The sequence below is a fragment of the Prinia subflava genome, chromosome 9 (genome assembly GCF_021018805.1).
Source record: "Prinia subflava isolate CZ2003 ecotype Zambia chromosome 9, Cam_Psub_1.2, whole genome shotgun sequence".
NCBI lineage: Eukaryota > Metazoa > Chordata > Aves > Passeriformes > Cisticolidae > Prinia > Prinia subflava.
The window spans coordinates 10550545-10571409 of NC_086255.1; the positions used below are offsets into that span (position 1 = coordinate 10550545).

Genomic DNA, 20865 nt, shown 5'->3' on the forward strand with positions numbered 1-20865 from the left:
TGCCAGAAATAGCAGAGGATATTCTTCCCTATGTAAAGAAAGATTTCTGATGCTGATATGCAGTGAAGAAAGAGTAGCAGCAGGATAAAACCAGATTTGTGAGTAGTTAGTAAATGGGATGGTTTCGTTTCACTGATCTTCATTACTGGTTAATTGCTTTGCAGTTGCTGAGTCCTGGAGAGTTGTGAGCCTATTCCCATACCATGCATGTTTCACAAATCAACATTCAGACCAGATGGAAATGGATAAAAAACAGTCATTTTGTGTGTTTCTCAAAAAATAAAAATTAGTATGGGAGAACATTTAATTAAACTGGAATTCATTGCCATGGGAGGTTGTGAATGCTGAAGATGTACCTGCATGGCTAAGACAACCTAGACTTGTGTTATTAGTCACTCAGGGAGAGGGGACACAGGCCTGGGCCTTTCAGTGACATGTGTCACTACCATGTTCTTACGGGTCATTAGTTACAGGATGCCAGTCATGCTTCAAAAGCAGAAACTGTCCCCAATGTCTCAGTTGCTCAATAATGAACTGGGATGCTCCACAGAAAATCTGCGAGAGAAACAGACCATTGATTACATGGTATAAAACTCCTGATTTGTCCCCAGTGGGTTTATTGATAGACGGAAAAGACACATTCCTCAGTGAACTAAAGACAGGAAAAATATAAATTATACATTTGCAGAGTACAATGACCATTTTCTCTGACTCTCCCTGTGATCAAATAAGGTTTTGAGAAGACATACATGCAAGCTTATGCTGGGAAGCAGTGGATATTAGGGTCTGATATTTAATCCAAAAAAAGTGCTTGTCAACCAAATATCCTGAAGAAAGTCCCACTGCTTTAGGAAGGGATCTAAAACTCTCCTGTTTACTTTTGCAGAGGCCAGCCAGCCTCCAGTAACCAGCAACCTTCCTTCTCCACCAGCTGAGCCCAGAAATGTCTCTGGGACAGGTTGGATCCATTTGCATTGAGAACATATGAGCATGGAGCTCAAGCTAAATGGAAAAGACTGAAATATTTCATGGCACAGGGTCCCCCTGGCTCTTAACGTTTTCTGTGTTAGCTTTTGCAATTCTCTTTCACCACTGAAACAGATTAATTTTGTCACAAGTTTCCCTTACTAGATATCTCCTGCGTTCTTATGTTCTGTGACTTTTCTTGCTTCCTCTTTAGAAATAGCTGCCATTTCCTGAGAAGATTCCAACTCTGGGTGTCTAAACCTGTCAAAAATGAAAGCGTCTGGGGGTGTAAGAGCTGGGAGTTGCTATGTTCTTCTCTCCAGGCACAGTGTGACTTTGTTGTTGTATATTAAAAACAGCAGCTGTTGTTGGAGGTGAGGGTTCTGGAAATGAAAAGCATAATGTCCTAATTACCTATGGCAGGGAAAACATCTGTGCGGGAAAACTAATGAAATTAATTCCAGAGCTTAGCAACTGAATACATTAATTGACATTAATTAATTCTAAATTACAAACCTCCGCCAATGGAGTCACATAAAATGTCCATGAGAATGAAATGAAAAAATCCTTGAGTTAATGTGAACACAGAAAATCTTCCCCTAGGAAAATAAGTGAGAACCAGGCACTGCAAGAAGCCTTCTTTTCCTTTTTTTTTTCTGTCTTCTGCAGCAAAAGGAGCTTTTCTTGTTGTGCACATCTCAATGTTTGGCTGTTTGGGAGATTAGCTTAAGCAATTTCAGTGCTCTGCCCTTTAGTAGTTACTACTGGCATTTTAGAATTGAAGCCATGGAGAATTGCACTGTGAAAGTTCACAGGAATTGCCTTAGTAAATCTTCATCAATGATACAATCCCTGCTGCACAGACTCCTGCCATCGCAGCAGAAATAGGGATAGTCCCCATTCCTCCAGTAAAGCAGGACCCAATGAAGCTCAGCCTCCTCTAATGGATGTCAACCTGGCCTGCTCTTTAAAATCTCTTGTGGAGGAGATCCCTTAATCCCCCAGCCTTTTCAACAGCTCAGGTGGCAGCAGGACCATTTCAGCTTTGCTGCTTTGCTGAAGCTCAGGATTGGCACGCATTTCACTCAGGAGCTCTGCTGTGACAGTGAGAGGCCCCTCCTGGAGTCCTGTGCCAGCTCTGGAGCCCTCAGCTCAGGAAAGCTGTGGAGCTGTCAGAGCAAGTCCAGAGGAGGCCACAGAGATGAGCATAGGGCTGAAACACATCTGCCTGTGACGGCTGACACAGCTCGCTCAGCCTGGGGAAGAGAAGGCTCAAGGAGACCTCATTGTGCCTTTCAGCACTCTCAGGACACGGAGGGGACGTGCTGCACCCCACAGCCCTGCTGTGGGCCCTGCATCCCCTCCCTCCTGGGTGCAGAGGGACAGAGGGGCTGAGCAGCCCTGCAAGGGAACCCTCCTGAGCTCCCAGGAATGAGCAGGATGGGAATTGCGTCGTTCCCTGCCCTCTCGTGGCTAACGTGGAAAAAATCATGTTCCTCTGAAGGGAAATACATTTCCATCATGCTGCCCGGGCAGTGTTCATTAATGTTTTGCAGTGAGCTGCGAAGGCATAAAATGTTATAAAAGGCAGAGACTAATAGTACTTAGCACTTTAAATATTCCAAGAACCCTGCAAATGCTGGGGAAAAATCATTGAACATTCCTGAAGGTTCATTACCCTGCGTGTCTGTCTCAAACAGAAGTCAACAGCCCTTACAAAGCAAGGAAAGAAATGCCAAATGATAGATTTTAATTAAAACTAAGATTAAATACAAGATGATAAAATTTCAGCCCTTTCTATTTCAGTGCAAAATTCTGTTTCTCTGATCTGAAGGTGGTAATTGTATCAAACAAGGGACAGTGTCACTCCAAGGAAAATAATTAATGTTAGAAAACGTACTTCTAACATTAAATGCAGTGCAGTGCTTCTGTCATGTAAGTACTAATGTAAAAAAACCAAAATTGTTCCTTGTGTGGATCAAGTTTGTCATAAAACAAATGCTTAATGAATCTGGAAGAGTCCAAACAGATTCCTGAGAATCTGATTCTGTATTCTAGGATAAATTGTCCCCATGAAGAAATTCAAATTGTTTTTCTTCAGGTGGCAGATTACAAGATGAGCACCTTGCAGTGCTTCAGAACAGGAGGGGAGGACATCCCATGCAGTGACAGTGGATGAGGTGGTGTGCATGGCTGCGAGATGGATGGCTGCATTTAGCCCATTTAACTTGAAACTGCTAAAGACTTCTAGTTACAGGAGAGTGTGGAATGATTGCCCAGGTCTGCCAGAGTGCATCTACCTGTGCTGTCAGCAGAGAAATAGGTAAAACCCCTGAACAGCAGTTGGTCTGAGGCACTTTCCACACTGATCTGCATTACTCTGCAGAGTGTAAGTGCTGCAGGAAATACAGAGGTGCGTCACAGAAGGTTCTCCCTTGGCAAAAATGTATAGCTCTGACATCTGATCTAGAGCAGAATTAAAGAAATAATGGGAGGTTGAGGCAGGTAAAGAAGGAAGGCTGTTAAAGGAAGAAAGTAATCAGGGGTGGATATATGAAGGATGTGGGGGAACAAAGGGTGTGGTGTTGAATGGATGGTGTCAATTCACTTCACATGGATCTGGGAAGCAAAAGTGCCACCTCAGCACACAGGTTTATGACAGTAGGAAGAATCTGTGCTCAGGATCTCAAGTGTATTGTTTTTTGTTCTTTTCCTTTCAGATGCCCAGTACATCACCTGCAAGATGCAGAACTGCAGCGAAGCCACTCGTAGCAAACCCTTTCCAGGCTACATTGACCATAACTCCCTGATCGTCCAGGGTGATTATGTCTTTGTTCAGGTGCAGAACATCCTCTTCCCTTATTTATTCTGTTACTTTATATTATATCATTCTATCTTCCATTATTTTCTCTTGCATTCCTTTGCATGTGTGTGCATGTGTGTTAATTTGCAACTACTCAGACAACCCTGGATCCATAAAGGCACTGAGTGTGTTGTAGCAGTTTGTTACAATGCTGTGTTCCTTTAAGCTCCAGTGTCTTGTCGCTGTAGGGCCATAGAGCTCCTGCCTGAAGTGTGTTCTCTGTGTGCTGGAGTGCTCTGTGCCACTCCTTGCCATCTCATCAGCACTCTGGAATTACTGCTTTAACCCCCAGCTGGAAGTGGTGTGTCACTCATCTGCTATTACAAGGGAGTAGACCAAAGGTTTTTTGTGTATGAGAGGGAAATAAGAAAGAAGGGAGGGAGTCAGGGAAAGCACCAAAGGAGTAATCAGGCTTTATTGTTATGCCTCAGTTGTGATTCTAGTGAAAAGGCAGAAGATGTGATGTACTCAGGCAGGCTGTGTTCCAGGTGAGAGCTGGTGAATAGATTTGAACCACTGTGGGTTTCTTTAGGCTGCTGCCAGTGTCCATTTAATGTCAGCTGAAGAGGAGGAAAATAACAACAGAATTGTAGGGAACATGGAGGTGAACTGGAGAGCATTAGCACTAAACTGTGCTTCCAGACAGTTTATATTTTAGCATGCTTGTGAGTGGAGGGAAGAGAGAGGATTGATATTTTACATTGGGTTTGTTGATTGCTAATTGGCTTCAGTTAATGAACTCAGTCTTAAACACCAGTCTAAATAATCCACAAATAAATCTGGGACATACGCTTCAGAGCAGCTTTTGTGCCTAGTGTGTCTGAGGCAAAAAGGAAATGTTTATGAGGCAGGGAGAGCAGGGGTGTGTGTCACTGTTTAGCCACACTCTCCCATTCCAGAATGACTGTGTGTTTGTGGCTCGACTGACACAGGAGCTGCAGGATTTCTCTTCAGCCATCCTGGCTGATGCTGGATCTGTGTTATCCCTTCTGTTCTTCAGAGGAGGAATAATCCTGTGCCAGGCTGAGTATGCTTGGAGGAATAGATGAACCCTCGTCCTGGCCTTCCCTTCCTTCCTTGATCTCCATCTGGCTTTTCTGCAACTAAGCCATTTGGAATGAATTAGTAGGCTTAGAAGAACTAGGACAAAGGAATGGGTGTTTATTTTCCTACTAAACTTGTTTTATTTACAAACTCACACTCTCTCATTAAAAAATATTTCTGGCCTTCCTTCCCCTAACTTTTGCCCAGTTCCCTAAAAAAAAAATAAAAATTTGAAGAGCTTTAGAAAGAGAAATTGTGCTTATTTTACTTAATCTGGTATGAACCTGGCCTCTGTGTATCTTGCATTTTAAACTATTGCAGTGCATTTTAAAACACTGACTACTAAAGAAAAATCTTGATAAGTTCAGGTATCAAGCAATTAAGGCAAAGTTCTGCACGGAGAATCCCTTGGAATATTTGTTCTTCAGTATCTTTCATCCAAGGATTTCAAAGTACTTTACAAACATTGATTATACTTCAGCAGCACTGGAAGCCAGATAAAATTGACAGCTTTTTTCTTTCTTTTTCTCTCCCTTAATAGGTGGTAGCAAATGATACCTCTCATTGCTCTAACCTAGCATTTTCCAGGTCTGCTGTCAGTATTTATGCAATTAAATATATGGCCAGATTCACAAAAATGCCAAATCGACCAAGCTGCTCCTCCATATCTGTGAATATTTAGCTGATCTCGTAGCAGATACCTATGAGGGCTTGTCCATGGCCACACAGGAACCAAAGGTGGAAGCAGAAATAAAAATCAAGCCTCATGTCTGCCAATCTGTGTTCTAATCTACAGCCTACAGGGCAGCTCTGCAGGTAGCAGAGAACAGAGAATGTTCTGTAAGGCACAGGAGAGCTGTGGTGTCAGGAGGGGACATAATGGCCCACCTGAAGTCAAGACTTCACAAGTTTTCACATGAGATTCTAGCCTTTGTCTCTCTTTGCTGAAAGTGGGATTCCTCTTGTTTTCTTTTTCAGCCACTGTCAGGTGGATCAAGGTTTATTCCTCAGCTGCTGCAGTTTATGCCATTGCCACCACACTATGGCATTTCAACTAACAGCTTTTGTTTGATATTCTCTCTGATAATAAAAAAAAAAAATTAAGACAAACCTGACGATAACTTTCCTGCTTCTCTCGTAGCTGACATCAGGTGGAAGACCACATTACTACGTTTCTTACAGGAGGAGCCCGTTTGCTCAGATGAAGCTGCCAAAGTACTCCTTGCCCAAGGTAGGTTGCTGCTGCTAAAATGCCCATATGAGCCTACAGATACTTTGATTGCACAGAAGATCTTGAGTCCAGCACAAGTAACTGCAAGATGTCATGCAGTGAGTGGGAACAGTATTCTTCTTTAACAGAGCGTTTGCAAGCAAGAAAGGACTAAACTAAAAGTCAGCACTTTGGCTAGTCAAGGTCATGAGCATGAAATGTAGAGATACCACAGCCCACGTCAATTACCATTTCTTTATGGTTAATTAGTTAAGATTTGGAGGGGATTCTCTCCTTTTTTTTTTTTTCCTTTGGTCTTGAAATTCCCCTCTCCTCTCTCTGTCTTGTATGGGTAGCTTTTTGTGCTTTACCTCATTAGTAGATTTTAATGGGAACCAAGCAAAAAGATGTCTTTGTGTGCCTACTCTGTCTCTGGCCTAATTAACAATAGTGAATTAGCATTGGAGCTTGAAAGGATATTTCTGCCTTCTGAAGCTGAATTTTTTGAAAGACCTATATAAAGTGTTAGCTCCATTTTGAGGAAACCACCAATTTGCAGCTGGGGTCCTAATGGGTTCCTAACAAAGACAGAGGACTTTTTTTTTTGGCTTTTTCATTCTTGGTATAGTCTGTCTTAAATGAGCTTTAAGCTGAAAGGTAGCAAATAATCTTATGGATTCTGTATGAGGGCTAACGTCAGAGGACAAATGCACTCCCAGAATCTAAGCAGGGATTGTCAAAAGGAAAAAAAAAAAAGGAAGTGCAAGGTCAGATTTTGTAGGTGGAAGTGTTCAAAGGGATAACCCGGCTAAAACTGGCTGTCTTCGATGCCTGAACCCAACAGACCTGCAGGACAGGGAGGACCACACCAGCAGCCATGAGATCCTAGCTCTGACACAGGAGACCTCGGGTCTGCCTCAAAATTTTTAGTCACATTTTAAGATAGGTTGCTTTGAAACTTCCTGCCCAAGCAAGAGAAATGATTCTGCAAATTCAGATAAGATTTAAAAAGGTGTTATTTGGAGGAGCCCTTAGCAACGGAGTTGCATTTTAGCGTGGTTATTTTAAAAGCCAAATAAAAATTGTTATTTACAGCCAATTCAGACCATCTGTAGAGGCACTGTTTGCTTTAAACTTATTGTTTCCTTTAGCCCACAATTATTTTTTGTCCACCTTCTCAAAGAGATCACTGGAGACCCAGGGAAAATGTGCTAGAATTAAATTACAGTGTGTTCCAGAGAACAGGAATTGGAGCAATATATTCATATTATTTGACCCAAAGAAAGATGCTTTGTCACAATCTCAGAATATCTTCAAAGTCTGAAGAGCTGCATTTGGCTTGGAAGGAGCTGCAGTGGAACTGTGGCTGTCTAGGAGGCTGCTATCAAAGCAAAATAGTCACTTTTATGAAAAATGCACAGAGAGTTATATTATTCAAGGAATTGGAACATACAGCTTCTTTTATGCCCAAATTCTCTTTTATCTCCTTCAGCTAAGAAAGAGGGGCCAAATATGGTAAACAGTACTAAGTGACTTCTGGAACTGAAGGTGGAAATACCAAGTTTTTTGTCTCTGTGTGTCACTCTCCCTGAGCTGGAGGTGTGTGACAGCAGGCAGCCTTGGCAGGTGATGCTGCTGCTCAGGCAGGATGGCCTACAGCAAATCAAACTAAAATATTATTCTTGTTGACATTAACAGCCTTGTAGCTGCTTTGATTAAAAGCCTAAATAAACTTGAAACTTTGTTCCTTTCAAGCAGATGCCTGCATATGTGCATACAGGTTGTGTTAACCATGTAAATAGTCTTTCCTGAGATCTGTTAATTATTGCAGTGATGTTGATGCTGCCTGTTCTGTACCACAGCACCACAATGTGGGCTTTGTCACACACTGTAATACACTCATGATAATAATCTTAAATAGACACACAGGGTGCACTTACTCCAGTTTAGACCAATGTACTGGGCAGGCATTTGAGAATACTGCACTTAGTCAAGCAATTTCTCTTTTAAAAAGACCTGTCTTAAATGGTATTGGGTTGAGTAGTGATGGGATGGGTGTGTTTGGTAGCTCTGTTTAAAATTCATCACCTGCTTTCAGCCTCAGGATTCACACCCTGATGGAAGAAGTAATAACAAAAATAAGTAAATCAGAACCTTAAATACAGACCTTAAAAGAGCTGACAGCCCCAGTGATTTCAAAGGCATTTCACAGAATATTCTGAGTTGGAAGGGACCCACAAGGATCATCATCTCCAGCTCTGAAGTGAATGGCCCATATGGGGATTGACCCCACAGCCTTGTTGTTATTAGCCCCATGCTCTGACCAGCAGAGCTGGCAGAATAAAACTGGCATTACACATCTCTACTATTTAACTTGCCATGAAAAAATGTTCCCTTGACCAAATGCAAAAGAGGGAATTGTTTAGTAATTCCCTGAGAAAGCCTTGGCTTTTAGTTGTTTGAGGAGACACCTGATCAAACCCATGTACAGCATCATGTTACTTTTGTCTTTGAAAAGGCAAAAGGGACAGGTAGTAGAACTGCATATTAATGTACTTCCAGTATATCCTGGAACAGAGAGAAAAAAAATACCAGGCTCTCAGTAGACAAATGCAAGGGGAGCCCCTGAAGGTGATGACTGTTTGAGAAAGGTGCCTTGCTTCACATTCCTGTCCTCTTCCATCTCTGTAAGGAGCTTGTGCTGTATCAAGATGAAGGCTGTCATTTTATATTATTCCTACTCCCCCAAGAAATTAAATCCCCATCCTGAAAAAAAAAATAATATGCTGATTAATTTTAATTTTCCCAATGTGGAAATGAGTTCCTGATGCTGGTCCAAGATCTGTTTGATGCCCATATACTCATCCTTTTCTATCAAAGCTGTGCACCATTGCTGCATGTATTCGACAAGGCCATATTAAGAGGAAAAGTTAATTTATCCCCAAAGGCACACAGTTGGAATGCTGTATTTTCTGACTTTCTGCATTACGTATATTATGCCAAAAATTCAGTCTCAATCTCTGTTTCCCTAGGCTTAAATTCCATTAGGCTTACTGGAATCTTCTGTAGACTTCCATCTTAGAGCATGCTCTGATCAAATACAGGCAGCATAGTGAATAAATTGTTTGCTTCTTCAACATTTGTGAAATTGCCTCTCTGGTGTTGATGAAAGCATCTTTTTACCCCTCTCCCCCAGTTTTTACCAAACTATTGAATGAAATGGTAAGGTAATGAAAAAGTCAATTCACCAGGAAACCAAGTTTCACTTACAATTTCTGTGTTCAGATGGAGAGGCCTGCCCATGTGTGCCCATATGCAGAAATTAACACTTGAGATCAGAGCTGTGTCAGCCAATGTTGCCTGAAGCACACTGGGAACCCCTGCTGGTGTAGATCTACCAGCACATTGAGCCAGGGTGACACTCTGAAATGAGGAGCCACAGACACACAGCTGTGGCTGTAACTCCTACTGGCACAGCTGGAGCTGAGAGAGGCTATCTGTTCACAGCCAAAATTAGTAGGACTCAGTGGGACTTATATTACTTTTCCTATTGCCTCGGGAATTAAGCCAATCTGTTCCTTCACAAAACGAGCCCATCTTCTGGGACGTGATTTTCTCCAATACAAAGAAGAAAGTAAATCAAGTACACGTTCATCCACTCTGTATTCAGATCTGGATGAACAAACAACTGTTCTGAATCTTAAATCTGTGGTGAATCCACGTTCAAATTTATAGATCAAATTTCTTCATTATATTACTTTTTTATTTTTACATTACAAGGTTTCATCTGGACATATTAATTCTCCCTGAAAAGCCACCAGAAACTGAATTTTCAAAGACTATTTTTAACAGAAGGGAGAAGTAGCATCAGCTTCCAAAGACTATATTTTCTGATAAAGTTCTCAGTTTTACATATAGAAAGTCCTGGCTGAGATTCATGGAAGCAGAATAACTTTGGGATATCTGCCCAAAACAGACTGAACAGCTGAGTCTTCTGGGAATCACCAGGTGCTAAGAAATCTTCATTTCTTTTTTTACCTCCACAGATTTTTATGGCACCAAAGAACTCAGGGTGCCTGTGCTGGGCAGATAGAGCCTGGGAATTTCATTATAACAATCTCTCTCGGTGGCTTTTTCCATTGTAATGGAAAATAAAATAAAATGGGTAATAATTTCTCCAGGCATTGAAAGGTGGGATCAGGTTCAATAATTCCTGGTTTGTTTTTTTTTTTCACTTATGCAATCTTTTCATTGCTTCCTGCCTCCAGGAACACAGAAGAAACAGAGTAAATGAAAACCTCACTCATAATGCAAGTCATCTAACTACATTTCTCTTCTTTACATCTAATGAGGATTAGGGTTGTTTTTCTGTTCTGTTTCTTAGGGTGTGCTGTTTAGTATAGTGGTCCAGGGCCTTGGCTCCAGCCCACATTGTCATTAGAAACAGTAGATAACAGCAGATGTTCCCTCATTAGTTCCTACTTGTATCAGGTCCTGAGCATATTTGGCTTCTGAATGCTGGGCAAGAAGCAGATGTTTCAGAGGATCTTTTTTTTCTTATTTTTTTTTTAACCTCTGAATTTTTAATATCTATGATTCCATAGTCAGGAGTGGAATCACTCAGATGCTAAACAGAAAAAAAAAAACAAAAAACCAACAAACAAACAACCCTCCCTATTCCCCAGACAAAATATTCATTAAAATGAAGGTGTGGGTAAGGGGAGTGAAAGTGCTGCTGTATAATGCTTGTAGTGCCAATGTAAATGTTCAATTAACACCTCATCAGTTAATTACTGCTTTGAAAACTGGCAGAAGAGAGCTGGTGTAAAATATTCCTGGATGGCGTTACCTGCTTACAGTGGCTGTAGACAATGACATAGTAAAATGCCACAGTATTGTCTAGTGAGTTCCCAATTAAAGTCCAGCCTAAACATATCCCTGCTCTTCCCAGTTATTTGGTGCCACTGGAAATGGCAGCCCGAGTAACCTGCCTCTGTTTGCTTTCCCCAGGACATGCATGTTATCAGCACAGATGAGAACCAGGTGTTTGCAGCTGTACAGGAGTGGAACCAGAACGACACGTACAATCTCTACATCTCCGACACCCGAGGGGTCTACTTCACCCTGGCCCTGGAAAACGTCAAGAGCAGTCAAGGGCTGGAGGGGAATGTGATGATTGACCTCTATGAGGTATGTCACAGCTCCAAACATCTCACTGCTGTCTCAGGAGCTCACGTTTCCTCCTTGTGCATTGGTCTCGTAAAATGCACGTGAAAAAACAGCAAACAGCCAAGAAATGGCTAAACATAGAGTTTTACCCTTCCTAGATTTACTGCTGCATTCACCAGTAGGTTCCTAGGTGAGGAACAGCTCATGGCTCTTTGAAAAAAAGAAAAAAAAAAGTGGAATATTTCATTCAGTTGCTAAGAGGAGCTCTGTCAGCCAAAATCCTGCTTGGATCCATGTTGTCTCTATGGCTCTGAAAGCTCCCAGCAGTCTCAATAGTATCATTCTCCCATTTCTGCTGTATTTCTGGCAACCTAAACTCTTGTTTTAGAAATTAAGGAGAGACTGCTGTTTTCATCTGTCCTTGTCATCTGTCTCAGCTTGGACTATTCTGGGAACTCAAGTGGTTATAGATATTCCCTCTTGGGCTATCCCATGGGGATGGACACTCTCGTACCTCATTTTGATGCCCTCTTTACCCTGAGCCTTTTTCTGAACAAGAGTGCTCTGCTCCAGCTCACTGTAAAAAGGGCAATTTGTATTGTCTTCTATGACAACTGATCCTGAAGTAGGACTTCTAAAGTGCCCTTGTCCATCTCTTGCTCTGCTGCCTGTTCTCCCTCTGGAGACAAGCACTCAGCTGAGGAGAAATTCAATCCTCAGCTGCCATTCTGAGGGTTGGGTTCTTTTTCAGGTGTCCTCCAGGGTATATTCTGATCACTTAGGATAAAGGTCATCAAGTAGATCTGGGTACCTTTCACGATGAAGATGTTTCCCATATTTCCCCATCACTGTCTCAATAGCAGCTCTGCTCTGTAGTTTTCCTTCAGCTGCCCTCTACTTGGAAACCACCTTGAATTGTCCAGAGAGCCCAGAAGTTAAACATCAGTGCTGAAGGACCAGAGGAGGATGGGTACTGCCATTTCAGTCATTTGGACATTTTTTATCATTAATCTCTCCACAGTGCTGGCAGCCCATGGAAAAACTGTTGCCTCTGATTACTGTCAGCTGGGGAAGCAGCTTTACTGCATTATGTAAAGGTGTCCTACATCCCAGGGGGTAAAGAAAATCTTTTGTTTTGTTTTATTCATCTGACACCACACAGCAACCTGGATTGAAATTGATGGAATCAGACTTACAACATCATATTTGCTGATTGTCTAGATAGAGGGAATATTGGCTGACATGGAACCTGGCACAAACCTTCCTTTCAGTTTGATGTTCTTGCTGGAAGGGAACAGAGAGCCAGCCAGAATGGTTCTCAGTCAGATTTTTATAGTGATCTAGGGGAAAATGGAGAGGAAGGCAAGAGAAGGAAAAAAAATCCATAGATAAATTAAAAGTCAGTGGAGAGATTGCCAAACGAGTTCTTGTCTGGTGGCAGCAGTATATTTAAAAATGCATCATCATCAGAGAAGATGCCAGAGAAAGGCCTGTTTAATGTGCAGGTGTCTGTGTGCATGTTTGTCAGGTGTTAGAGTAAGTTCTTCTGGTTGCACTGCAGTGAACATGTTTGTGTGTGTAATTCCTACAGCAATTCTAAATCAAGGATAAATCTGCTAAGCAGAGAATAATGCTGGGTACAAAGAGAAAATAAAAAATCTTTCATGGTGTCTCCTTGAGTTCATAAAAAGGCTGTCCTACTGACCTCCTCCTGAAGTGAGGGTAGAGCTAAATCACTGACCACTGTGTCTGAGTGCCCTTTCTAGTTCCTGTGTCTGTCCAGTGATGTGATATGGCTCTGTTGGAATGGCCCACAGCAAGACAGCCCTGCCTGTGACAATCCAGGACTGAGGTGATAACAGACTGTGAGGAGGTGTGTCTATAGCTGTGGTATATATGCCTGTCACTCTAGAACTCACTTTTTTCTGCCAGTATGTATGTTGGCTGAGAAGTACGATGTATGAAGGTGGTGATGAGGAGTGAAAAGTGTCTTTAGAGTTGTGTGTTCCAGTGTCTTGTGTGGATCTTTCTGAAGCTGTGGAGCAGCATTAGTGTCTGCACACAGTGCATTCAGGGTGGTGAGGATTCTGCAGTTCCTGTGTGGGAGCTGATGCAGACCAAGTGGTCATGCACTCACTTGCCTGGGTTTTGTCTGTTATGACTGAACAGCTCCCTGTGTGTGTCAGGGTTGTGTATATGCAACTGGTCTGTCTCTTCCTTCTGAGAGTACACGAGCATGTGTGTGCAGTCTTTTTTTGAAGATAAAGCTGTCCAAGACTTACAGGGTAACTTTGCTTTCTCACGAAAGGATTCTGAGTCTCAGCCCACGACTAGAATCATAAAAAGAAAAAAATTCAGGATTTCAGAACACTTTTATTGCCTGGTATATAAAATGCTCTTTAATCATTTATGGCCAGCATTACACAGAGACTATACAATAGAACAATTTTGGGACAGCAACAAAGTGAAGTACAACTGCAGCTATAGGCTCTAGCCTCTGGTAGTAAAGGCTGAACTATGTTATTTTTCCATCCCTATCTATTATGCAATATCACTGTGAGACAGGAGTACCCTTGTCTTTTCAGGGTGCCTTTCTACTACAACAAAGAAATTTTGAATACTTAGTTGGGTGGGATCAAACAATCCAGCTGGGAAATTGAAAACGTTATCTTTTTTCTGCTTGTATCAACAATGAATTAGTTAACTATTTAATTTAAAGGCTATTGCCCTTTATAGCAAGCCATGTCAAAGTCTTTATGAACTTCAAATGAAATTCAGGAAGGTGCTGTTTGAATGACTAAGTACATCACTGTGCTGTACCAAAGCACTGTACACAAGGTGTGATTAAAAGTGCAATAAGGTCCTGTTCACTGGTAGCTGTAGCATCCAAATCCACATAATTAAATGGGCTGAGCTGGAAAAAGCTCTGAATATGCTGTGTAACTGTTAGCCATGCCATGCTGCTTAATCTCTGTGAATAAAAACTCTTGATGAATGGTTCTGTCTGCTGATTCTACATCATAAGCAGAGGTGAGGTGGATGACTGAACAGACTTGCTGGAAACCAGAAAGTTTCTCACTTTCCCCCTCCTTCTCCTGGCTTCACTTCCCTTTTTATTGCGGCGCTCCGACTGCGGAATGACAGCCGAACAAATTCATCCACAAGCTGCAGCAGCTATTGGGCTATTGATTTTCAGTGTGCTGAGGAGATGGGAACATTCTGCAGTGTGAGTTGTGGTTTGAGGTTGGCTTTTTTTTTTTTTTCTCCTCACTAAGATACTTTTAGGCTTGGTTCCAGTGTGAATCTGTTAGCATCATGTCTTTGCAAAATCCTCCTGCAGGTCTGTGAATTTAAACTGTTGGGTAAAACACCAGGAAAAAGTAAAAGGATGAAGACCTCATTGCCAGCTCTGCAACTGGCATTCTGTATGGCCTTGCTTGAGTCACCAGTGCTTTGGTTTCCTCAAAATACAAAACCATAATGAAAACACCTCTGTGCCCCAAGTTATCCTGTTGAAACACTGATAATTATGAAATGCATTGAGATCCTTAGATGAAATGTCTGAAGAAGGCTGGATGAGAATAGACACATTGAACTGCAAGTTTATGTGTGTGTGTTGCTGTTTCCTTCACAAGGACAAAATTGCTGCTGTTCCCTGCTGCTGCTGTGCAAGAGAAAAAATAATTGGCTGTGCATGTTTCATCTTTCAGGGGGAGGATGCCTGCACAGTTGAGAGGTTGTCACTTTACAGATAATGCTGCTGATCTCTTGCCATGTTCCCATGATGATTCTGAAATACAGTATTTCTCTCCCATTTGTCATCTTTGCACCTGTGATGGCTTTATCTTTTCCCCAGCACCCCAGCTTGCCTTTGATGCACATTGGCAATTGTGGCCCTGACACTGACCACTCTGACAGAGCCATCAGAGCCCTGGTGGGTTTGACAGAGAAAAAAGGGACATGCACAGAACCTGCGTGGACTTGATCTATTTTTCAGCCATGTCAATTTTTCCTAGGTAGCAGGGATAAAGGGAATGTTCTTGGCTAACAAGAAGATTGACAACCAAGTGAAAACGTTCATCACCTACAATAAAGGGAGAGACTGGAGTTTGTTGCAGGCTCCACACACGGATCTGAGAGGAAATCCCATTCAGTGTCTCCTAGTAAGTACCTGAGGGGGGAACTTGGGGGTGGTAATACCCCAGAACAATCTTTTTCTACCAGGTAACACAACAGAGTGGGCAGCTCCCCTCTGCATGCAGTGTATCTCATAAGAGCACAGTGCTTCAGGCTTGGGCTGCCAGGGGTTATTGCATTGTAATTTAGCTTAATTTAATTTAATTTCTGGAACAAATGTAAGCATTGTGGATCAGCTGCCTGCTGCAGAAGTGCTGTGTCCCCTAGAAGGGCAGGGGAAGCAGGATGCTGTGTGTGGCAGTCCTTCTCTGGACACTAGATGGGAGGCGAGAGCTGCTGTAGCTCAGAACTCCGAGAGACAGTGACTGGAAACAGGCTCAAAGGAGAAGAGAGCTCAGATTGCTTTCATGCTGCTCTGTTGCCATTAATATTTATTAACATTCATCATTTTCTCTTTGAACTCAGAAGTGAGAATCGACACATTCATCCAAATACATGGACAGCTTTGTGTTGGTGTAAATTGTATCTATCTCTGCAGTTATTGATATAGATCCACATATAGCTAAGTCTTTAATCATCATTATATGCAAACAGTTTCCAAGAGGGAAAGTGAAACCTAAGTAATGTGAATAGGGTTGGAGACCTCAATGAAATTAGAGAGCTTAAAGTGATCTTACATATTTTTCAGCTGATAAAATCTATTCACAGTAATGAGATAATACTCAGAACCCCTGCAATTGGGATTCTCAATAGCTTTCGTATTATACTAATTCTAATATGGTTCCAGGCAGGATCAGGGACACTATTTAAATTGCTCTTACTGCTACTGTCCTGTACTTGCATGCTGTTTTCCATCTAAAAAAAAAAAAAAAAAGTTTTTCATGTTGAGGCATTAGAATCTGAATCATCATTATATTTTGTAGTTGAATGCTACACTAATCTCTTAACTGGATGTCATGCACTATTGCAAGAGCAAAGAATAAATATTTGAAGCTGTTCAAATAATTGATTTTTTGATTGAGCCAAAATGCAAGCCCTTAATTTTCTGTCCCATTTGGAAAAAATAAATAGGAAAGATTGGGGTAAGTCAGAGGAGTTATTTCAGAGCATGACTAAATTTCTTTGGGTTTGTTTTCTTCTTTCAAATTTTTAAAAATTGTAGCTAAGTGAATTTTTAATTAGATATTTCTATGAGGTGAAAAACAAAAAAGATGACATGCAAAAAACTTTGCAGACATAAAGCAATTCAATTCTTTGGAAGGGACTATGTAAAGAAGCCTTTGTGTTTCAAATAGATTCCATAATCTAGTTTTAACTCAAGTGAACATATTCAGTTAAAAAAAATGACATCTTGACCTTCTCAAATTATAACCAATTTTATCAGAAACTCAAGATTTTTATTATAAGATATGATAGTATAATATTCTAGGGGACTGGCAAGGCAGAAGAATAGAAAAAGCACATGGACAAGTAAAATAATAAAAGTAGACTTTATTTCTTTTCTGTAACTTTGAAGTTAGAGTTCTGAGAGGTCTTTCCTGGTGTTTTTGTGCCCTGATCATGCAAAGTCTCACTTGCCATTCTGCTTATAAGCAAGCCAGTGATACTGCTCTGTGTGGCCCTTGGGAACAGTTGTTTGCAGGAATTGGGTATTTTATCTACAAGGCTATGCCTGCCACTGTAGTTACCCATTATATGTTGGAAGCAATCATAAATATCTGTGTGTGAAACAGAAATGGGGGAGAGAGAGTTATGGCTCCCTTTAAGGCCTCCTGTCCGTACTGTATCTGCTGCTGTGTCCATGGGCACCAGAGAATACAATGAACTTCATTTAAAATTAGATCAGATATGCCTGAACAAGCTGAATTCCCTCGAGGGTGATAAATTGGAGCAAGCCAGACAAAGGGTGAAGAGGAGGAGCAGAAGTGTGGGCACTTGTAGGGACACAGTGAGAACTGACCTAGAAAAGCTCGTGGTTCTCTGGGGATTGCATTTACATCCTTGGAGCTCCACTATAAACAACTATTTAAACATTAGTTTGTTTTTATTTTTCTCTCTGTGCAGCCATGTACTTGCTCTGAGAATTACTTCCACCTGTGCAAGCTCAGTGGATGTTTGTCATGCTATTTACATTTCTGAAGTGCTCTGTGACTTGAGCTGGAGTATAGGAATTGTTCTGTAGTTTCAGGGTGCTAAGGGACAAATCCTCAATGGAATTCAACCTTGTATCTGAGTCTTTGTCCTTTCAGGAGAATGAAAAGTATTTTATCAGCCCTGCTCTGTTATAAGGCCAGAAGAATATTTAGCAATGTTTATTTTTCCTCTTCTTCTGACACTGAGTAAAACAGGCAAGAGGCCTCTTTCATTGTCTCAGCACTCCTCCATGGTTAGATTTTCACCAGCTTTTGGAATGGCAGAGGAGCAGGAAACCTCAGCTGAGCATGCAGAGTCTCAGGTGGTCAACTTGCAAATTTGAAAGAAAGCAAATAGCTGAAATCTGAACTAAACTTACTCATTAGGTTTTTTACAGGGACAGGCATTTTTCCTGCCATAGAAAAGGAGGGACAGAAGTTCAGAAAATATACCAAACCACAAAGTGAAATAGCAATTCTGCAAGAGAGACAAGCTATTTAAAAATTCCATCTGAGGTTCACACTTAATGGTGGGGAAGATGGAAGGCAAAATATGGAATGAAAGCTTTCTAGAAATTATGGAAAATAAATCACAGAAGTTGGGAGTGCTGGAGAAGTTTTTGAAGCAAAAGCACTTTAAGTTTACTTTCCTAGAAATAAGTCAGGGATCCATAAAGGTTTTCTGCTGAGGAGAAATGCAGAGAAAAGGAATTTTTCCCTGCTCTGAGGCAATTCTGTTCGTTGTCAGTGTGACATAGCTTAGCATTTAAACACTTCACAAACTCCACTCACCTCTTTAGCCACCCCTGCATCTCTAGTTTTACCTCCTTATGTCAATTGCTCCTTTTCCTTCTAGACATAACTGTTCCTGTCACGAGCCTGCTTTTCCTTATGGCATAGATAAGTGAATTCTTAGTCCATTGTACATGGAGTTTAGCTCCCATCCTTGCTGCACAGGAGATACTGATGCTTTCCCACTGCTGGTTTGCAGCATAATTGTCTCCAGCAACAGCTCAGGACTCAGCAATGACGGATGTTCCAGCTCATTGGCAAAATGGGATCTGCCATTTCCCAGAGTGACAGTGCAGTCCCCAGCCTGTGTGTGCTCTGTGTGCTCTCTGTGCAGTGCTGTGTGCTCTGGTCTTTCAACCTAAACTAAGTGAGAATTAAACCAGAAGTAAGCACATAGAAGCTAAATTGTTGGCTAAGGAGGTTAGGAGGGAATCTGGCTGAAGCACAGGGCAAACCAGACAAAACCATCCCTCTACTGGCAGTACCCTTGAGGTGGTTTTTCTAAGGGACTTAGAATTTCTTGGAGTTTTTTGTGAGACAGCTCTAAATAATGAGGAAGGAGGAAAGCAATGAAATTCCATCTAATCCCAGGTTTTTTTCTTGTTTATACCACTTGTGTTCTAAGATGAATATCCTTAATCTTCATGAAACAGCTACCAAGATATTTTATTCCAAAGATGCTGGTTTAGTTTGATACTTACCATGCGTTGTGAAGTGGTAAAGTGAGGAGTAGTTCTGTCTGGCAACTACTTTGAGCATCTGCCTGGGGGATCAATCAATTAGCTTTCAAGGATGGTCTTGAGGTTCAAACACAGGGCTGAATCTCAGGAGAACCTTAATTCAATTTTTGGGTCTGTCTGCAATTATCTATCTGACCTTGATATCTGAAAAATATTTGACCATATTTTTCTCTGTGCCTTGCTTCTCCAGACACTTGATTATTCTCTCCCACATTTTGACTTTTCCGTGGGAATTGATATAGATTTCAGGACAATGATCCTCTTCCATTTATGCAATCTGGTAAAGAGTATTTTAAGCATCTAAGTGAAGTGTCTATCTTGGAAATGTTTATGGAAATCTTGGAAATGAAATGGAAATTTCATTGCTCCTTGCCATTGCAGGGGAGCAAATACTGTGACTACCCCTAGGTTTGGAAGTGGTGACCAGCATCCTCTTTGTGTTAGAGTACTTTCTCCCACTTCTGATGAGGGCCAGCCACTAATAGCAGGTTTTTATTGTGTCCTGCCATTGGAGAGGGTTCAGGTGGGCTTTGCAGAACAGCCAGAAGTGGGTTTGTGGATGTTTGTGAGAAATTTTACCAAGGGCTTATGAGCTTCCTGAGGGGGGAGCATGAGAGTGTTGGCTTGAAAATATTAGGAAGCAAGTAATGAACTCCAAGATAACTGTGAAAACTGTGGCAGTGAGCACAGCAATGGGCTCTATCACCTATGCTTTATCTTCTGTGTAGAGTGTAAATGCTCCATGCTGTGGTTGCCTTGCCTTGGTGGCAGTGCAGCAGTTGGCACAAATGGGAACTAGGCAATGACAGGGAAACCCAAACCTGTGATTCTAGTGACAATAATGATTTTAGTAGCCTGTTGGTAACAACAAAAAGGACAGAGATGATGAAAATTCTGAAAAGCAGTGAGATGTCTTTATGTGAATAAAGTTATGGGAGCTAGAGGATAAACACAAAAGAACCAGCAAAACACAAAACAGCTGGAAAAATATCTGTTGATGAACTGAATAAGGCCAGAGATGGAGAAGGTGTACAGGGGAATGAGGAGGAGAATGCCAACACAGTCAGGATGTGGGGTGGCCATGGGCTGGGCAGTACCTTCAGGTGTTTGGCTAAGAGTGGAAAGGTTGGGTTTCACACCATACCCAGTTGTCACTAGGGACTCTAAGCATTACTGCACTCCAACCAGTAAGAAGTCATGCCACTTAAAATACAATCTGTCTGCTTAGACAGATGGCCTGGCTTTTATTATTGGAGAGATATATTCCATTTCTATATGCTATATCTGTGAAATGAGATAAATTTGAAAGGAAACCTCTGGTAGCACAAAGATTGAATCTTAACAAGGTCTCATCTGAGTTAGGAATTGGTTGACTTGCCATTAGCCTGTCTTCAAAATGCTGAAGTGGGCTTGGAGTATGTTAGTTTTAAAAATATGTTTTCCATTTAGTCTTCTCACAGCCTATCAAAATGTAAGAGGGAAGGGTTCATGCTCTTGCAGTGCTTTTCCACTTCCTGCGTTCATGTCAGCTCGATTTGTTCTCCTCTCCCTGCGGTGCCCCGGGCTGCTCCGGCGGCGGCGCTCGCAAGGCTGTCATGTGGAGTTAGGCTGCTCAGGACATTCCCCTTGGCAGCTCCTGCTCCCTGCTGCACGGCCCACGTCCCCTTTTCCTGTCTCACTGAGGTGAGAGCTCCCATCTTTCCTTGCCACCCTCGTTTGCCTTTGCCAAAAGAGCCCTGCCTGTCTCCACAGGGGAATTGTCATTTCAGTCATATTCACCTACTCTGAGACAGGATGGGGAAGTGTCTTCCT

The 20865-nt window shown here is 41.8% G+C and overlaps 1 protein-coding gene across 2 annotated transcripts in view; it reads left to right on the forward strand.

Annotated features, from left to right (window-relative positions):
* Positions 1–20865, forward strand: part of SORCS1 (sortilin related VPS10 domain containing receptor 1) — a 261844-nt gene that overhangs the window by 188966 nt on the left and 52013 nt on the right. For both annotated transcript variants that reach the window (XM_063405354.1, XM_063405353.1), the window contains exons 7-10: positions 3687–3805; positions 6015–6104; positions 11094–11273; positions 15269–15415. In XM_063405354.1, the coding sequence (XP_063261424.1) occupies positions 3687–3805; positions 6015–6104; positions 11094–11273; positions 15269–15415 (536 nt within the window). The remainder of the gene's footprint in view (positions 1–3686; positions 3806–6014; positions 6105–11093; positions 11274–15268; positions 15416–20865) is intronic.